This window comes from Dendrobium catenatum, unplaced genomic scaffold (assembly GCF_001605985.2).
Source record: "Dendrobium catenatum unplaced genomic scaffold, ASM160598v2 fragScaff_scaffold_1557, whole genome shotgun sequence".
Taxonomy (NCBI): domain Eukaryota; kingdom Viridiplantae; phylum Streptophyta; class Magnoliopsida; order Asparagales; family Orchidaceae; genus Dendrobium; species Dendrobium catenatum.
This window is the reverse complement of record NW_021320019.1, coordinates 8,876,754-8,895,431: the sequence shown is the minus strand read 5'-3', so window position 1 is coordinate 8,895,431 and position 18,678 is coordinate 8,876,754. Positions and strand designations below refer to the sequence as shown.

The 18,678-nt window shown below is 35.8% G+C and overlaps 1 protein-coding gene across 2 annotated transcripts in view; it reads left to right on the top strand.

Annotated features, from left to right (window-relative positions):
- Positions 1-18,678, top strand: part of LOC110113558 (callose synthase 7) — a 49,146-nt gene that overhangs the window by 26,877 nt on the left and 3,591 nt on the right. For both annotated transcript variants that reach the window (XM_020846193.2, XM_028700586.1), the window contains 21 exons: positions 5,193-5,274; positions 5,355-5,404; positions 5,486-5,572; positions 5,729-5,833; positions 6,269-6,357; positions 6,447-6,528; positions 6,635-6,798; positions 6,961-7,084; positions 7,161-7,264; positions 7,339-7,435; positions 7,514-7,665; positions 14,910-15,019; positions 15,204-15,332; positions 15,418-15,486; positions 15,630-15,825; positions 15,918-16,029; positions 16,306-16,428; positions 16,687-16,805; positions 17,376-17,459; positions 18,021-18,133; positions 18,208-18,437. In XM_020846193.2, coding sequence (XP_020701852.1) covers positions 5,193-5,274; positions 5,355-5,404; positions 5,486-5,572; positions 5,729-5,833; positions 6,269-6,357; positions 6,447-6,528; positions 6,635-6,798; positions 6,961-7,084; positions 7,161-7,264; positions 7,339-7,435; positions 7,514-7,665; positions 14,910-15,019; positions 15,204-15,332; positions 15,418-15,486; positions 15,630-15,825; positions 15,918-16,029; positions 16,306-16,428; positions 16,687-16,805; positions 17,376-17,459; positions 18,021-18,133; positions 18,208-18,437 — 2,421 coding nt within the window. The remainder of the gene's footprint in view (positions 1-5,192; positions 5,275-5,354; positions 5,405-5,485; positions 5,573-5,728; positions 5,834-6,268; positions 6,358-6,446; positions 6,529-6,634; positions 6,799-6,960; positions 7,085-7,160; positions 7,265-7,338; positions 7,436-7,513; positions 7,666-14,909; positions 15,020-15,203; positions 15,333-15,417; positions 15,487-15,629; positions 15,826-15,917; positions 16,030-16,305; positions 16,429-16,686; positions 16,806-17,375; positions 17,460-18,020; positions 18,134-18,207; positions 18,438-18,678) is intronic.

Sequence of the window (18,678 nt, the reverse complement as noted above, 5' to 3'; positions counted from 1 at the left end):
TGCAGTGTTAAATAGGCAAGGGTTCCCACATCAGGGATGGATGTGTGCAAAGAAATTAGTCCATTAAACTAAAATTAGGATAAGAACTTGAAATATGTGTACCCTTATAGGCAAATTAATTGAATTAATAAATATTATGATTAGGGGTGCAAACAAGTCGAGTCGAGTCAAGTTTTGACCCTTATCGAGCTCGGCTTGTTAGTTGGAAAGCGAGCTCGAACTCGAGCTTGTCTCACTGTAAACGAGCTCGAGCCATGGACAGAAAATTTTAAATTTAGGCAGGATTTTTAAAAATTAGGCGGGATTTTTAAAACTTAAGCGAGATTTTTAAAACTTAGCCAAATTTTTTTAAAAAATATGAAAGGTTTAACATTTAAATAAAATTTAAGTGGTTTTTATTAATTTTTTTAATATTTAAATTTAATAAATAAAATAAAATTATTTTAAAAATATTATTATTTAATCGAGCCGCTCGTGAGTTCACGAGCCGAGCCGGCTCGAGCTTGAACTCGAGCTCATTTACTAAACGAGCTCGAACTCAAGCTCGTTTACTAAATGAGCTAGAACTCAAGCTCGAGCTCGACTTGTGAGCTCGATAAGCTCGGCTCGCGAGCCCATAAACGAGTCAAACTCGAGCCGGCTCGGCTCACTTACACCCCTAATTATGATTAATAGAAAAATAAATATTCTATGTATTTAGAAAAATAAATGAGTTGGAGAGAAGGCTAAGAAGATTAATAGTTTAAGATTTAAACTATGGTGCTCTGGAAAGATGCATACTAGAAATGATGTATGTATGATTATAGCTAACAGTTTAAAGGATAATGTTATAAAAATTAATAAAATTTGAGATATAATTATAGCTTTAAAGATTATTGTTGATGCTAAGATTATTAATATTATAAGTACTTATGCTCCTCAAGTAGATATAGATATGGGTTCAAAATTAAAATTTTTAAATGACTTAGAAGAATTATTACAAAAGATACCTCTTGAAGAAAAAAAATTATTGGAGGAGATTTAAATGGATATGTTGGTACAAATGTAGATCATTTTAAAAGCATTCATAGTAGCTATGGGTTTGGAGTGACTAATGAAAGTGGTAAGACTATATTATATTTTTCTTTAGCTTATGATTTTGTAATTGCTAATACTTTATTTAAGAAAAGAAATGAGCATCTCATCACTTATAAGAATGGATATAATAAAACTCAGATTGATTATTTTCTTATAAAAAAAATTGATCGTTTAGATTGCAAAGTTTGTAAAGTTTTATTCTAAGTGAAAGTTTATGTACACAACATCACTTATTAGTTTTGGATTTTAAGATGAAGGGGTATAAAATAAAATAAAATAAAACGTTATTCAAGGATTAGATGGGGACATTTAAAGAATATTAACACAAATATTTTTGAAAGTAAGATACTAGATCTTAAGATTTTGTCTTTGCATAAGGAAGCTAATGTTATGTGAAAAAAATAGCTAGTAATAGTAACAATATTGTTAAAAATGTGTTTGAAGTATCAAAGGAAAAAACCCATAATAGTAAAAATAATTGGTGGTGGAATTAAAATGTGCAAGAAAATATAAAAATTAGATCTGTTATAAAAACTGGTTTAAATGTAAAATTTTTTAAAATTATTAAAGATATAAAAAGACCCGTAAGGTTGGATGGTTGAAGTGGAGGAATGCATCGGGCTTGCTGTTTGATAGAAAAGGCCTCCTCAAACTTAAGAGAAAATTATATAAGATAATGGTTAGACTTGTAATGCTTTATGGTGCAGAGTGTTGGCCATTAAAACAGAAGCATAATATTAAGTTAAGGTTTGCAGAGATGAGGATGCTCAGGTGCATGACTGGATTTACTCTTAGAGAGGATACGAAATAATTAAGCATATATGTGAAAAGGTTGGAGTAGCTTTAGGGGAAGATAAGATTAGAGAGAGTCGCCTTAGATGGTTTGGTCACATAAAACGACGGTCTTCCGATGAATTGGTTGGGAAAATTGATGTATTTGATTTGACTTATGTTAAGAAAGGTAGAGGTAGACTTAAAAAGACTTGGTTCGAAAATATTAGAAATGATATTTCTTTATTATATTTAAATGAGAGTTTAACTTTTAATAGGGAACAATGGAGAAAAATGATTCATGTAGCCTACCCCACATAGTGGGATAAAGGCTTGATGTTGTTGTTGTTGTATTATTAGTCATTTGACTCAATTTTTATAATAAAGCATTTTAAAATTGATGGTAAATTTACAAAAAAAATACTGAGTTGGGGCGGTGGTTGTGGTCGACAATGAGTGGCGATGGCTGGCGGCATTGGCGGTTATGGTGGTGGCCGACGACGAGTGGCGGCTACCAGTGGTGGTAATGGCCGGCGGTGGGTGGCATTGGTGATCAACGGTGGTGGTGGGCAGCGGTCAAGCGAGCTTGCTTGTGGTTTAAACACATCGCTCAAAATTGGGCGAGTTTGGTTTATTTCAAAAATGAAATAAAATGATTTACACTATATTTTCTTTACTTTACATTTTCTTTCATCCAACCAAACACCAATTTTTTCAAAACATATGCATTTGGAATACTTTTCACCACTATGTATTCCAACCATCTAGCCCCTAAAAGAGAACCTATTGGTTTGTCCGCAGATGACGCAGCAATAATTCAAGAATATAAAATTAATATTGAATGATTAGGAAGAAAAAGTGATAGATTGAAGGTAAGTTGGATGAAGTTGTGCAAAAAAAAAAAAAATCACACTTTAGTTGCTATAGTTTATCTAACATATTAAAAATCTATCGCACTAGAACATCACTTTATCTTTTGGCATAATTTGATTATATTAATTTTTTTCATATTTGCCAAAATTGGATAACTTGTGAGACTTGCGTAGCAAAAAGAGAACCAATTGGATTTTCCGCAGATGATGCAGCAATAATTCAAGATCGAATATTAATATTGAATGATTATGAAGAAAAAGTGATCTGTTGGATAAAGTTGTGCAGAAAAAATAAGCACAAATAGATATGATTCATCATGCATCATTAAAAGAAGGATGAGTGGAGATTTTTTATGCATAAAGCAACCCCCAGTAGTCTGAATAAGATGTTGCTGCTAGTGACAATAAAATTCACTTATGCTAAGCTATCCAAAATAGCTTAAGTTTGAGGTATTATAGATTGTACTTCCCATTTAATGTAAGAATATAATTCGTAACCTTATAATATTCATGTTAGATATATCTTGAATCATAGTTAAATTGATTCAGTTTAAATTGCACATTTTTTTTATTTTTTAATTGTAAAAAATATTATATCTTATATTTAGAAGACATTGCGAACATTCTTAAGCTTTAATACAAATTTTATATAGGACATCATAAGGTTTAGGGTTTTCTAATTTAAACCTACAATCAGACGCATAAAGGTGTACAAACACACAATTCTGGGATCACAAACTCTTAATTTGGACAATCATTCATCAATTTTTAACTAAATTAGGAAGTATTATGTGAATCAATGTAGATGATAAATTAATATTTTTTCTATTAATAATAGCATTTAGAAATTTGGAACCATGAAAATTCATGCACTAGTGTAAATTCAGATTGTATTAGATTTGCATGTCACGACTCGGCCTAGAGACTCAAATTAACGAGGTCGCACTGCCCCATTCACCTGCCACCTAACATGACACATTCTCAGGCTTTTCTGATCATGCATTTTTCCTTCCAAGTTATATGACACTTTCCTATATATAGAAATATGCATATGCAGACAATTTAATATGATTGTCAGGTGTATCAACATATAGGTAGGTATGACTATATGAATAACTATCATAAGGTATAGCCTAATGACTTGCACATGGTCACATAATATAACATGATCATAATATACGACGAATTATGTATGACAAACTGGTACGTCTTAGGTTTCACAAATTAGGGTTTGCCCTAATTTTCCTTCAAAAGAGTGAAATTTCTCCACCAAAACCAAATGAGAAACAATCACAAAAGGGTAGAGAAGAAAAATGAGAACCTTTGCATTAGCAAGCCAAGAGAAAACAAGATAAGTTTGTCAACTTCGAGAAGGACAAGATCCCCCACAAGAAAACCCTAGAAAAGCACAAGAGAAGACTAGAGGAAGAAAACTAGAAAGAGAATACACTTTTCATAATGTCCAAAACTAAACCCTAATGGCTCCCTTCATACCCTTTCAAAAAACATCCTCCCATCCCCAAAATACCCCCACTTAAGTGGGGGGTCCCTCTTTGGTCCAGCCGGATTCCCGCCCCCCTCTTCCGCCTATAGACCCGCACGGGTCCAGGCGGGACCGGTAAACCCGGTCCAACACAAACCTACATAAATCACAACTTTAGGTTAATTATAAATGTGTAATTCAGAGACTAATATTACACATAACTAATTAAATTTACCCGTATACAACTATACACAATCAGAGTAGCTTACTATATTAATAAAATTGCATGTCTTACCTTGTCGTCATGCGGACTCACAAAGTTGGATAACTCGTGTCTGTCTGTATTTATAGGGCACCTAAATCAAAACAAATCATTAATTACTGATTCACACAATCTCCTCTCCAACTCATACAATTAATTCAAGTTCCAACTAATATATCTTCCAATTTCTACATTGCATATATGATTATAAGTATCCATTATCCTCGCAGTACAATGTACCAATCAATAACTAAACCTTGTTAAATTAGAAATGTTAAATACACTAACCAAATAAATCCTGAATAAACTCTATTTTAAATAGCAATTTTTTTCTTTAACTTAGGAAAAAAAACAAATGAGATTTAATTCCCTAACTCCCATCTCTTCATAATTTGATCTATAGTTCTATATGTCGAATTGCTCCATTCAACGAGTAGAATACAATGACATTAAAATTGCGGAATTTTGTGAAATTTGGAATTTCGAGGTATTGTTAAATTGATCCTAATGCGGCACACACCTAATCAAATTGGGTTTTACAACACGCTTATATCATATCGTGCAAACTGATCATTCTATGTATCCTGTAGCATTGTGATGTTGCCATATGAACAAATTTCTGCTATAAAATTTTATCCATATTTTGTCTTTACCAAATGACTATTTCTTGTTAGTTTTTGCTAAAGCCTTGGAAACAATGCATTTCTGATCACACTGTTGTTGATAGATATACCCTCTGGTTGAGCCAACCAAGTTGATAATGAGTGTTGGAGTTGGATCCTATGAATGGCATGAATTCTTCCCGAATTGTAAGATATCTTTATTTGTTAATTTTCTTTTATTCTTCAGTTTGAATTATATGTATTGAGTCATTTTTCAAATTACACAGTGCAGTATAACATTGGTGTTGTGATAGCAATGTGGGCACCGATTGTTTTGGTACTGAGGAGCTTGAATTTTTTTAGAATTAATTCTTTGCAGATTTAAATTTGGAGTTATCAATTCTATTTTTGGATTTAGGTATACTTCATGGATACCCAGATATGGTATGCCATATTCTCCACTATATTTGGAGGCATTAATGGAGCTTTCAGCCACCTTGGTGAGGTGATTATTTTTAATTCTTACTGTTTTTTTTTTTTTTTCTTTTTTTTTTTTTTTTTTTTTTTTTCTAAACAGCAGTTTATCGTTATTTTTAATAATTTGGAATAGCATGTGTAGAATATAAATCTGAGAAAGTATTTTTCTTTTGTTTTTTCTCAGATCCGAACACTTGGAATGTTAAGGTCAAGATTTGAGTCAGTGCCAATATTCTTTGCTTCACGGCTTATACCTTTCTCTAGGGAGGAGGAATCAATAAGAAGTCAGGTTGTAGCCTTGGAAAAAGCTCATTTTACTGAATTTTAATGTTGACCTTCCTATAGAAAACAAGTTAGACAACCATTTCTGTCATGCAGGGGAGAACTTAAAAATAGTTGCATCTTTGTAGCTGCACATGCATGCTATTTCCGAATTTGCAAATATTCTTACCTTCTCGTTATATGTAAGCATAAGCATAAACTGCATATTATAAATAGTTGCATATTTGTAACTCACAGCCATTTTTATGTGAATTTGCACATTTGCTCACCTTCGAGTTCATATGAATATGCAGTATATTTAAGCATATCTAAAAGATATTTCCTTTTGAAATTTCATCTTTCATCCTAATAGTTGGATACTATTATTGCCACTTCCACTGATGATATTGTTTGCATATGCTTAAGTGTTTGTTTGTATTGATTTTATGCCATAAACTTACAGGAGTCGGAAAGAAGGAACATAGACAGATTTGCTCATGTGTGGAATGCTTTCATTAAATCTTTAAGAGAAGAAGATCTGATAAGCAATAAGTTGCGAATTTCTTGTATTTAAGTATTATCCAATGCTGTTACCAGGTTCGATTCTTTTATTAAGTTTCTTGGGTTTTTTCCTTGGTCAGTGAGCAACTTCTGCTATTGGTTCCATATTCCTCTGGTGATGTAACTGTTGTCCAGTGGCCTCCTTTTCTTCTTGCTAGTAAGGTATGCGCATCATGTTTCCTCCAGCTGGCTTTTGCTCCGAAGTATTCTTATTTTGAATATAGATTTTTAATTTTCATCTGCTTTCATGATTTTTTATTATCTGTAGATACCAATAGCACTTGACATGGCCAAAGATTTCAAGAAAAAAGGTGAAGCCGAGCTATTTAAGAAGATAAAATATGATAACTACATGCATTCAGCTGTCATAGAATGCTATGAAACATTGAGGGATATACTTTATAGTCTTTTGGTTGATGAGGAAGATAAACAGTAAGCAACTAGTAATCCATAAGTTTAATTTTTTTTTACTAAATTGAAGAAATTCACAGTTATATAATTTAGTTTACAGCTCGCTTCATTATCAGGCAATTACGTTGCTGTTCTATGTGAAAATTTTTGCTTGATTTTTTTTATTTCGTCTCTTATTTCCAGAGTTATTAGACGCATATGCCATGCCGTTGATACTAGCATACAACAGAGGGAATTTCTGAACAACTTCCGGATGAGTGAATTGCCTCCGCTCAGCAGTAAATTGGAGAAGCTGCTGAATCTTTTGGTGATGTCTTTGTCTGATTTTCAATTTATTTCAAATTAAGGTTATATGCTTTTTGATCTCTTTAATATGTTGGCAGAAAGGTGAGCATGAAGATCTTGATGCTTCTAAGACACAAATAATAAATGTTCTACAGGATATTATTGAGATCATGACACAGGATGTCATAATTAGTGGACAAGGGTAAGATGATTATCAAAAGTTGACTTTCTTATTTTAGTAATACCTGGGCAGCCATGTGATCGAATCTTCTTCAGGATCTTAGAAAGATCTGAAGGAGGGACAAATGAAGAAAAACCAAAGTTTTCTAATCTTAAATTTGAACTTATGCTAAACGGTTCGTGGATGGCGAAGGTGCTTATTTTGCTTGTTTCCTTTCAACTCCAGTTGTTTTTTGTCTTTCTACTTCATGGCATCCATTTCTTTTATCAGGTTGTTCGGCTTCACTTACTTCTTACTGTCAAAGAATCAGCAATTAATGTACCCACAAATTTGGATGCTCGGCGACGCATTACTTTTTTCGCGAACTCATTGTTCATGAATATGCCAAGTGCTCCCAAAGTTCGTAATATGTTGTCTTTCAGGTCAGTTTGCACACGTCTGAAATCTTATGCAACAATTGGATTCTGGCCATGTTTTGGTTGGTTGTGCATTATCTAATTTTTCATTTTTTTGTTGTTTGTTTGTCTGCACATATTGTTTATCCCAATAAATTATATATATATATATATATATATATATAATTTCTTACATAACTTGCGAAGTTGAAACTAGCATATATTTTTACATTATCAATACTTACCTTTTGTTGTTACTATCTTGCTGTTGACAAACTCCCTTTTTTCACCAATAGAAAATAACGGAGGTTTTTTAAAAAATATTATTAACAAATAGGATAAGTTAAACAACTTAATGATTAATTATATTTTTAAATTATAGTAATTCAAAAATTAGAACACAATATGTAAGCATATCATTGAGTAATTCATAACATATCGCTTTATCAAGAATAGTTAGTATAAATACATTTGTAACTTGATTATTGGTGGAACAAAGGAATAATCATAGAATAGCTCTCTTTATCACGAAATGAATGACTTATGTTATGATATAGTACACCCATCACGAGAGCATTGTCTGCTATATGAGGGCAGGTAATAATTTTATGCACAAGTACAAGTATCTTTAGCCAGCATCATATGAGGTTGAAATACATCTTTCAACATACAAGCACGTATTGCAAATTATCATATTCCTTATAATTTTTGTAAGATAATCTAAAATAATTTTTTCATTGGTTATTTAAATGAGATGATTTCTAATTAATATTCATAGCAATATGAGAAAGGTTTGTCAATGGTTATTAAACTTTTTTTAAATAAAGTTGCAATATTAAATGCAAATCAAAGTGTAAAACAATCATAATCCTTAAAATTAAAAAAGTAAACTTAATTACTATAAAAGAGAAATATAAATATCAACCTTGAAAAACTAGCTTGACACTTATTCTCTGAATGTTGCTTCCCTTAATATGGTATCTATATGAACAAATAATGTATAAATTATCCATAAAATTTGTAATAATCTAAAATTTATTTAATTTAAAATAACTAAAAACAAATGTATTTATTGTCCTAGTTGTGATATATATATAGCATCACTAGTATAATTTGTAACACATGACCTTATGGGTGTCATGTATTTTATCGATGTCACGCATTTTTTTCTATTTAAGAGGGCAAGAGATGCGGCGGTAGGGCGCGAGAGATAAAGAGAAATAAATAGTGAGAGGAGAGAGAGTAAAACAGAGTGTGTGTGATACGCCTTAGGTTTCACAAATTAGGGTTTGCCCTAATTTTCCTTCAAGATGAAATTTCTCCTCCAAATCCAAGAAAAAATCAACACAAGAGGGATGAGAGGAAGAACAAGAACATTTGCATTCAAAATCCAAGAGAAACAATATACAATTTGTCCACTTCGAGAAGGACAAGGTCTCCCACTACAAACCCTAGAAAAACAAGAGAAAGAAACTAAGGAGGCTAAGAGAAAACTCAAATCTTGCATAACCCTAGAAATCCCCCCTTAATCCCTACTTATAGCAAGCAAAGGACCAAACCAAATCCGCTAGTGGGCTGCCCAAACTGAACCGCCCAGCTCAGGGCTGACCCGAGCCAAACCGGTCCGGTCCATGTTCCGCTCAAGCCGAAGGCCCCGCTCCGATCTGCGTCACGCTCCGCGCCCGCGTCCCTCCGCGCGATCCTTCGACAGATCGGCCGACGCGGCCCTCCTTCCCGACCGCTTCCGAGCTCTCCGAGGTCGCTGACCCTCCCTCTGCCGGTCGGCGGCGGCCCGCATCAGTGTGCGAGTAGTCAGAGCAGAGATGAGCCAGCGCACCAATAGAGCTAAACAAGTGGGGTTGAGCATGAGAGCTTGTGCATGTGGAGTTGAGATTGAGTAGGTAGGATGGAGAGGTTGGCCTTCTGGGCAAGCTTCTAGCACACCCTTTTTATTACGCAAATTTTAACATTTATTTAAAAAAAAATAATCATGACATCTGAATGAAGCCCAATAAAATATCATACTTGAACCATCATTCACAGGCGGAAGCTGTCCAAAATTTTATAGGGAAATCAAATTGGTGGAAGTCTTGATTCGACAAAAAAGAGGAAAATAATGAGGTAAAAGATGCAAGTTATTTAAGTGAAATGTTCAATCCTTTCAAGAAATTAGAAAATTTAAACAACTTGCTCATTCCCCATTGTCAGAAATGGAGTCTCGTTTTTTCTTCCTCTTGACGAGTCCTAATCTTTCGAATATCTCAACAGTAGAAAAAATTTCCACCCTTAACTTTTCTCTTTTGCACAATATATCTCTCTTCCAATTCCTCTCTTCCACACGGTTACCACTCCCAACTCGTGTTTTCTCTCATTTAGCTTATCTCAACAAAGCAAAATGGAGTTATCCCTCTTGAGGAGTCGTGCATATTCGCCTGTTATCGCATTACTTTGCTCGGTTTGCTCGACGGCGCTCTCACTCGGTCCACTCGTCTGCCTTATTTAGGAGACCGGTTTGATTGAACCGGTCCCGCCGGTTCTAACACTATTAATAAGGAAAATTCCTTTGCAGTTGTTCTACATTCCTACAAAGCTATAATAACAACAAAAACAAGTTTGTATTCACTACGCGTGGTCGGCTACATGAATCCCTTTTCTCCATTGTTTCCTATTAAGAATCAAATTCTCAGTTAAATCTAATTAAAAAAAAGGTCATTTTTAATAATTTCCAACCAAGCATTTTTAGGCATACCTCAACCTTTTTTAACATAGGCTGGATTTAATGCCTCTACTAGATCTAATAGATCTAGTCTTTTAACAGGGTCATCTGAAAGTTGATGTTTTATGTGGCCAAAACATCTAAGGCAACTCTCTCTAATCTTATTTGCCACTAGAGCTACTCCAACCTTTTCATGTATATACTCATTTGCCATACGGGTCGGGTTCGGGTTTGAGATTCCTACATGTATCGAAAACCAGGTCGGATTTGGGTTGACCCGGCAACCCGAAGTTAACCCGTATTCACCTAGAAAGGAGAAAACCTAGCTTGTTACTGTGGTGCAACCTGTGCTCGCCTAGTATGCTCGCCAGTCAACTCTCCTCGGACGCTCGCAGGCTCGCCAGTCGCGCTTGCATGTTCACTAGTCGCGCTCGCTGCTCGCCTCGAATGGCACAGTCCAGCCCCTAACGATCTCTCCTCAGCCTCGCATCTGGTTCAATTGCGGCTGTCAGCACAATGCCACAACGCTAATGGGCGATCCCGCACCATAGTCCGCATCGGTCAGCAAGGCAACCATGTCTGGGTTTGCGAGTCAGGTGAGGGTCAACCCTTGTAGAACCAGGTCAATCCAGGTTGGACCCGGACTTGACCCGTTGACTCGTTTTGACACCACTAGTTGGGTTGACTACCTCCTTAGACTAAATAGACTAGAGACCATGATGACCTGGGACGACGGAACCATGGGATCTTGATCAGAGCTATCATCATTCCCCCCACCATACGCTTTAAGTGCGTGGTGAATTTTTAATTTTAAATATTAATTTATCAAATATCAAATCATGCTGCTACTATACGCCATATACTATGTATCTATTTGAAGATTAGGCTTAATCGAAAGTTTTCTCTCATTATTGGGAGGGTAATTAATTATAAGGGCTTATGCCTATAGAAAACCAAAACTCAGATAATAAATTCCTTGTAAAATGAGGGCAAAATCTCTGGGTTGTGTCTTATTTCAAATCCAAACCGCCTTCTGAAAAGTTGCCTCGGAATATAAACGTTAAAACTCTCCTCGATGACCCAAAAAAGAAAGAGAGGGATCCGCGGAGAGGCCGGGGCGTGAATTTTCGGAGCCCATAGCCGCTAGCCATCTCCAACCACCTTAGGCCACCACTGTCGGCCACTGCACCCGCCGTCGGTCACTGCCACTGGCCACCGGCCACCACCGGCCACCATTGCCACCCTTTGAATGTCGCCAGCCATCGACCATCATTTTTAAACTTTTCATTACATTTATTTTACTTCAAAAAAAAAAATCATTCACCTGAATTTTCTTTTCAATTTTCACTCATCCAAATAACTCCGAAGTATTATTTTACTCTACATTCATTTTTTAGCCAACCAAACAACCCCTTAATATTCAAAGTTAGAAATTAAGGAGAAAGGGGATGCCAATTGCAGTCATCATGGGGAACATAGGAGGAAGACGGCTTCTCAGTTTAATGATGAAAGAGGTTGGCTTTGGCTTGGTCTGCTAAAGACAAATTTGATGAGAGGGAGAGAAGGTGATAGGAAACACTTGGATTTCCAAGTGTTTCTCACCAAAACCAAGTAGATCCAATGTAAAACTGCTGTCCACAGCAGAAATCAGCCAAGAAACAGTGGAAAAATAGCAAATCGGAGAGAAAACCGTGGAGAAAAGACTTGTATTTTTACTAATAGATGAAACAGAATAGAAAAGATACAATTGATCCTCAATTCGAGAGGAGGATCGATCTCTCCCAAATCTCTAGACGCCGCTAGAGCCCAAAGAAACCTAAATGTAAGAGATCTCAAATCTCAGCCAAATTCAAGATGCCCAAACCCTAGCAAAATCCACTATTTAATGCATACAATTCAAAAGGAATTCCCTAAACAGTCCCTACATTCAAATTCCCTCCTAATCTTCCTCAAAATTTCTTCCTAAAACCGGTCCCCTGGACCGGTCTAACAATACTCCCCTCCCGAAAATCCACCTTGTCCTCAAGGTGGAAGGATGGGATGCTGTTGATAACTTTCTTCAGCTGCTTTGTTAGTGACCATGCTATCGTCCACTGGAACCAAGCTAAAGCTTTCCCTTTCAAACATAGTGCCGCTGCCGTCAGTCTCTCGTCCTCTGTCAATCCGTTGACTGAAAAGTATCGCTCCACATTGTAGATCCACCCATGGGCATCCTCGCCCTCAAAAATAAACATCTTCAACTTTCTCACCTTCGGGTCACCCCCGTTTTCCCTAAATCCTCCATAGCTTCTCACTCCTCGAAGAGGAGGTGCCCCCCAATCATCACGCTCTTCCCTCCGGCACTCATACTCAATTTCTTCCTCAAAATCCTCTCTTCTTCTCTCAAAATCAGCACCCTGGCGATCGAAATCATCCCATCTCCTTACAAATTCAGCATCCCTTCTTGCGTAGCCAATGCTCATCTCCCCCCTAGAAAGTGGTTCTAGATGAGGCATTCTGTCTTCTCCTTCTAGGATCTCCACTTCTGGATTTTCCATTCCCCTAAATGTGTTAGGGTTCCCACCTCTTTCACGGCCGCCGGTAGTTTCCTTTGCTTCTGATGTCGCCGGTTTAGGTTTGGCTTCAAGCAACTTCTTCATCATGTCTTCCAAGGCGGCGAACCTTCTATCCATCTTTTCATTGACGGATGCAATCTGATTTTGAAAATAAGTCATCTTTTCCTCAAAATCTACTTTGAGTTGTCCAAGTTCTACCTCCAAAATTTTTACTTTCCTTCTGGCCATTGGTTCCCCTTCGATCGACGCGCTCTGATACCAATTTGATAGGAAACACTTGGATTTCCAAGTGTTTCTCACCAAAACCAAATAGATCCAATGTAAAATTGCTGTCCACAACAGAAATCAGCCAAGAAACAGTGGAAAAATAGCAAATCGGAGAGAAAACCGTGGAGAAAAGACTTGTATTTTTACTAATAGATGAAACAGAATAGATAGCCGCTAGCCATCTCCAACCACCTTAGGCCACCACCGTCGGCCACTGCACCCGCCGTCGGTCACTGCCACTGGCCACCGGCCACCATTGCCACCCTTTGAATGTCGCCAGCCATCGACCATCATTTTTAAACTTTTTATTACATTTATTTTACTTAAAAAAAAAATCATTCACCTGAATTTTCTTTTCAGTTTTCACTCATCCAAATAACTCCGAAGTATTCCTTTTACTCTACATTCATTTTTTAGCCAACCAAACAACCCCTTAATATTCAAAGTTAGAAACTAAGGAGAAAGGGGATGCCAATTGCAGTCATCATGGGGAACATAGGAGGAAGACGGCTTCTCAGCTTAATGATGAAAGAGGTTGGCTTTGGTTTGGTCTGCTAAAGACAAGGATGATGAGAGGGAGAGAAGGCTGCTGTAGTGTTAGCGGCAATGAGAGGGAAGACCTTCACATGATTTTAGAGAGAATGAAGGTCTATGTTACGAGTGGACCGGTCCCCACTGGACCGGTCCGATACTATGCCAGGCGGAAAAACAGAAAGGGGCGGAACTTCCCTGTGAACCCCACGTTGGCTCAAATTGAATTTGGGAGGGAGATTTTTTAATGAGGGGCTGTTTTAGGAAGTCCATTATTGTCCTTTATGAGGAATTTGTATAATTAGGAGATTTGGAGGGGAATTAGGATCATCTGGAATTTGAATGAGAAGTTTGAGATCTCTTGGTGCGCTTGAGCTCTAGGGTTTGCTAGAGACTTGTGGAGAGTTGTTCTTCCTCTCGAATCGAAGAACGTTGTATCTTTCTTTGTTTTGTCTTGATTGCTAGTGAAATACAAGTCTTTCCTTGTGTTTTTCTCTCCAATTTCCCTATTTCTTGCTATATTCCTGCTGTTTTTTCTGCTGGGGACAGCAAACTGCTGCTGTATTTTTACTGTTTTGGATTAGGGTTACTTGCAAACCAAGTAATTCCTATCAGTCTAATAAGGCTTACATTTTACAGAGAAGAAAGAAGGTGAGGAATAAGAGAAATGCAAATAAAAAAAAATTCTAACTTGATTTTTTAATAGCAGTGAGGGCTATGGTGACATGTTTAAGTGATGGAAGATGGGCTGGGCCACGTAGGGTCATATGAGGTTGGGTTGCATGTAATTTTTTTTTTTTTTTTTTTTGTTCAAATGTTTGTTGCTGATGCTCCCCCCATTGACAATAGCGTGTTTGAACTTGTGTTTTGTGATATACTTCATTAAAAGTAATGATTCACTTATATTAATGAAGTTTGCTTGATATTGAACGTACTTTCATATGTGAAAGTGAGTTTTTTTTTCCCAAAATTAATCAACACCTCCTTGATTAATAACTACCGCAGCTATCTGCTCTTTTGCTTGGCAAGCATTGTCCTCTTTCCTTCAAGAAATAAATTCATCAGTTACAGATAACATGCTTTTGTTTTCTTCTGGCTTAATTGCATGCTTATGCTTCATGCATGTACTTATGGGCATTTGACTGCTTCCTTATTGTGGTTTGGTGGCTAAACTTTTTTGTTTTTTTGCTTATCTTCTGTAGTGTATTGACGCCATATTACAAAGAAGATGTTCTTTATTCTGAGGAGGAACTTAAAAAAGAGAATGAGGATGGAATATCAATTTTGTTTTACTTAGAGAGAATATATCCAGGTAACTGCTTCCTGCTTATATTTCTTCTACCATGACTGAAATTTGAGAAATTAGAATGATCATTTCCTCATATCATCATTTGCTCTCTGTGACTTCGGATGGACATAGTATCAATATTTCTGAAAATTATTCTATTGTACTAGTGAAGCAATTTATAGACCTAGTTAGTTTTGTACCCTTTTAGATGAATGGAGAAATTTCCTGGAGAGAATGAGTATCAAAAGGGATGAAACTTATGAGGAAAAGCTCAAGGAACATATGGATGATGTACGTAGGTGGGCATCTTATAGAGGCCAGACACTTTCTAGAACAGGTAAGCATAAATGTTGCTTGGAAGTCCTGCCTTCACGGCAAATATTTTTAATTAGCTTGTACTAATTTTTTAAAACTTTTATCAGTGAGAGGAATGATGTACTACAGGGATGCGCTTGTGCTGCAATGCTTTTTGGACATGCCAGAGGATCAGGGTTGGTTATTGCTAGATGTCTTTGATTAGGAAATCCGGTTGTTTTGTTTTTTAATATCATTGTTGTCAAGAAGAGATTACTTTGTGATACTCCATCAGAGAAACTTATAATATTCTCAAGTTTTGAGTTCAAATGCTTTGCAGATAGTTTGATTCCCTATAGAGCAACAAACCCAGTACAACAGTATCAGGATGAGATGGCCTATGGTGCAAAAGCTCAAGCTATTACTGATATGAAGTATACTTACGTTGTTTCATGCCAGGTCTATGGGATGCAGAAAAAATCGGGTGAAGCGAGAGATAAAAGTTGCTACCAGAATATACTAAACCTTATGCTAAAGCAAGCCACTAGATTTTGCCTATATCTTTATGTGTGGTCATTATTGGGAAAATCTTCTGAAAACAGTCCACCTTCCATGGAAATTCATACAGGTATCCACAGTTACGAGTTGCCTACATAGATGAAAGAGAAGAGACAGTTGGTGGGAAATCAGACAAATTCTATTATTCTGTTCTTGTTAAAGGAGGTGACAAATTGGATGAGGTAATTAATAGTTGACACATTTCCATTTTGCATTGCATTAGCGTCATTATCAAAAACTACTCCCTCTATCTGCACTTGATGTATGGGCCACCTTGTTGATACAGTTATAACTACATAACATGATTGATATTTGAAAATGAAAGTGACTCCTCCCCCTCCCAGAGGCATTTCATCAGTTATAATATGCAATCATACAACTAGGACCATCCTATTCAGTAATTTTAAAGTACTAATTTCAAATTGTCCTCATTAATCATAATTGCTTGACCACATTAGGAAATTTATCGCATCAAACTTCCTGGAAGGCCAAATGATATAGGTGAAGGGAAGCCTGAAAATCAAAACCATGCAATAATTTTCACCCGAGGGGAAGCACTTCAAACCATCGACATGAATCAGGTTTTTTTTTTTTTTTTTAATTATCTCCGTCCCACATTAGATTTATCGGCAATCTTTTGTTTTTCCTTTACTCATGTCCAAATGGGTTTAGCTTTGGTAGCCCAATATTTGCTTCGATTATTTGCTTTTTGACATTCCAATGTTAAAGAGCCGTATTTGGTGTTGATTATATTGTTAAATCCACTTTTACATCTTCATAGATCAATTTATGTTTGATTACAATAGTGGAATTATAGTTGACTCATTGCACTTTTGTAGGATAACTATCTCGAAGAGGCTTTCAAGATTAGAAATGTTTTAGAGGAATTTTTTAAATCTCGCCATGGGCAACGTCGGCCAACAATAGTGGGGCTTCGTGAACATATATTCACCGGAAGGTTGTAATTATTATTTTATTTGTTGCATATTTTATAATGATAAATTAAAAGTTTTAGAATTTGTTTTAATATAAATACAATATAAAATGAAAGATTTTTTTTTGCTATCTCTAGTCTAAAAAAATCAACTAAATAGAATTGAAGATCAATAAATAAATGATACTTTAATCATTTATATTGATAAAGAAATATTTGATTGTATTGATAAAACTCTTCCAGAATATAAAGAGTTGATATTATAAATTATTAGTTTTTAATTAACTTATATTTTACCTTTTTAAAATGATAATTTTATATATAAATATTTTTAAACGGTCAAAGTTGGTCTTAAGTTCGGATGAAAAAAGTTGAGAGAATATTTGAAAAATTAAATTTTTGCCCTCACTAAAAAAACTTTCTACCTCTCATTATTAATTGGTCTATATTTTTCTAGTGGTTCATTTTCTTCAAGTTCTTTGATGACTACTTCAAGATTTATTTGATACAATATTATAAAATGTTTGTATTTCCTACTTTCGGTCTTTTTTTTGGGGGGGGGTTTAAACTGATGTTTCTTGTTTTGAACTGCAGCGTCTCTTCTCTTGCTTGGTTCATGTCCAACCAGGAAACTAGTTTTGTAACTATTGGGCAAAGAATTTTGGCTAACCCTCTAAAGTATGCTTCCTTCCGCAGAGAACTTTAGCTTTGCGCTTCTTTTTATCACTTTTTTAAAATATGTGGAGTTATTCATGTATGACAAAGGAAATGCAATTGACCTATATATATAAAGGCATCAATTGGGCTCTATATGGAGCCCAACGTCAGCTGAAACTCAACTAGCCTGAATCTTTCACTTCTAGCTCAGCTAACCAAGCGCCTCTCCCAGCCCAAACTCAATCAAAGCCAGGTTATCGGTCAACCCAAGAGGTCACAATTCTAGGTAGATCAAATGATCAGCAGAATAATTTGTGAATCTTATACCTCGAGTTGTAAATTGATGCCTTCTATTGATTGACATCTAATGCTCTACTTCCCTGTTACTGTTGGGTTTTCCGGATATAGGGTTTTTTTATATATTTTATTTCATTCAGTTAAGTGATTGTTATATTTTTTTAAATCTGAGAGAGGCATTAACTTCATCCATTGCCATGCACCTAATTCTCCTGAATGAAACCACCCTATGCAGTGTGCCTTTATTATGTCTTTATTTCCTGTTTTAACTATGCATTGTTATAGGGTGCGGTTCCATTATGGTCATCCTGATGTCTTTGATAGAATATTTCACCTCACGAGAGGTGGCGTAAGCAAGGCTTCTAAGACCATTAATTTAAGTGAGGATATATTTTCCGGTGAGTATGAATTGTGAGCATTCACATTTATACCATTGTTTATTGTAATGAGTAATAACGTGTCTGGCTTGCAGGTTTCAACTCAACTTTGCGTGGAGGAAATGTTGTGCACAAAGAATATATGCAGGTGGGCAAGGGACGTGATGTTGGCATGAATCAAATTTCACTTTTTGAGGCAAAAGTTGCGAATGGGAATGGAGAGCAAACACTAAGTCGTGATGTTTATCGTTTGGGTCGGAGATTCGATTTTTATAGAATGCTATCTTTCTACTTCACAACAGTTGGCTTCTACTTCAGTAGCATGGTATGTTTAATTTGTTCTCGCCACACAATTTCTGTTAAGAAATATTTCTTTGTTTCATAACATTAATTAGCATTTTGGAGATTGAAGGGCAAGGTATAATTTTGCGATCTTGTTTTGGTTGTGTTGCCAAGTTCTTTATTAGTGCTCAGATTTTTTTTTTTGCTGATATCTTGGAGATAATTTTTTTTAATTAAGAATATCTGACTTTAAGGCAAATGGTATGATGGAACCAAACTGCACT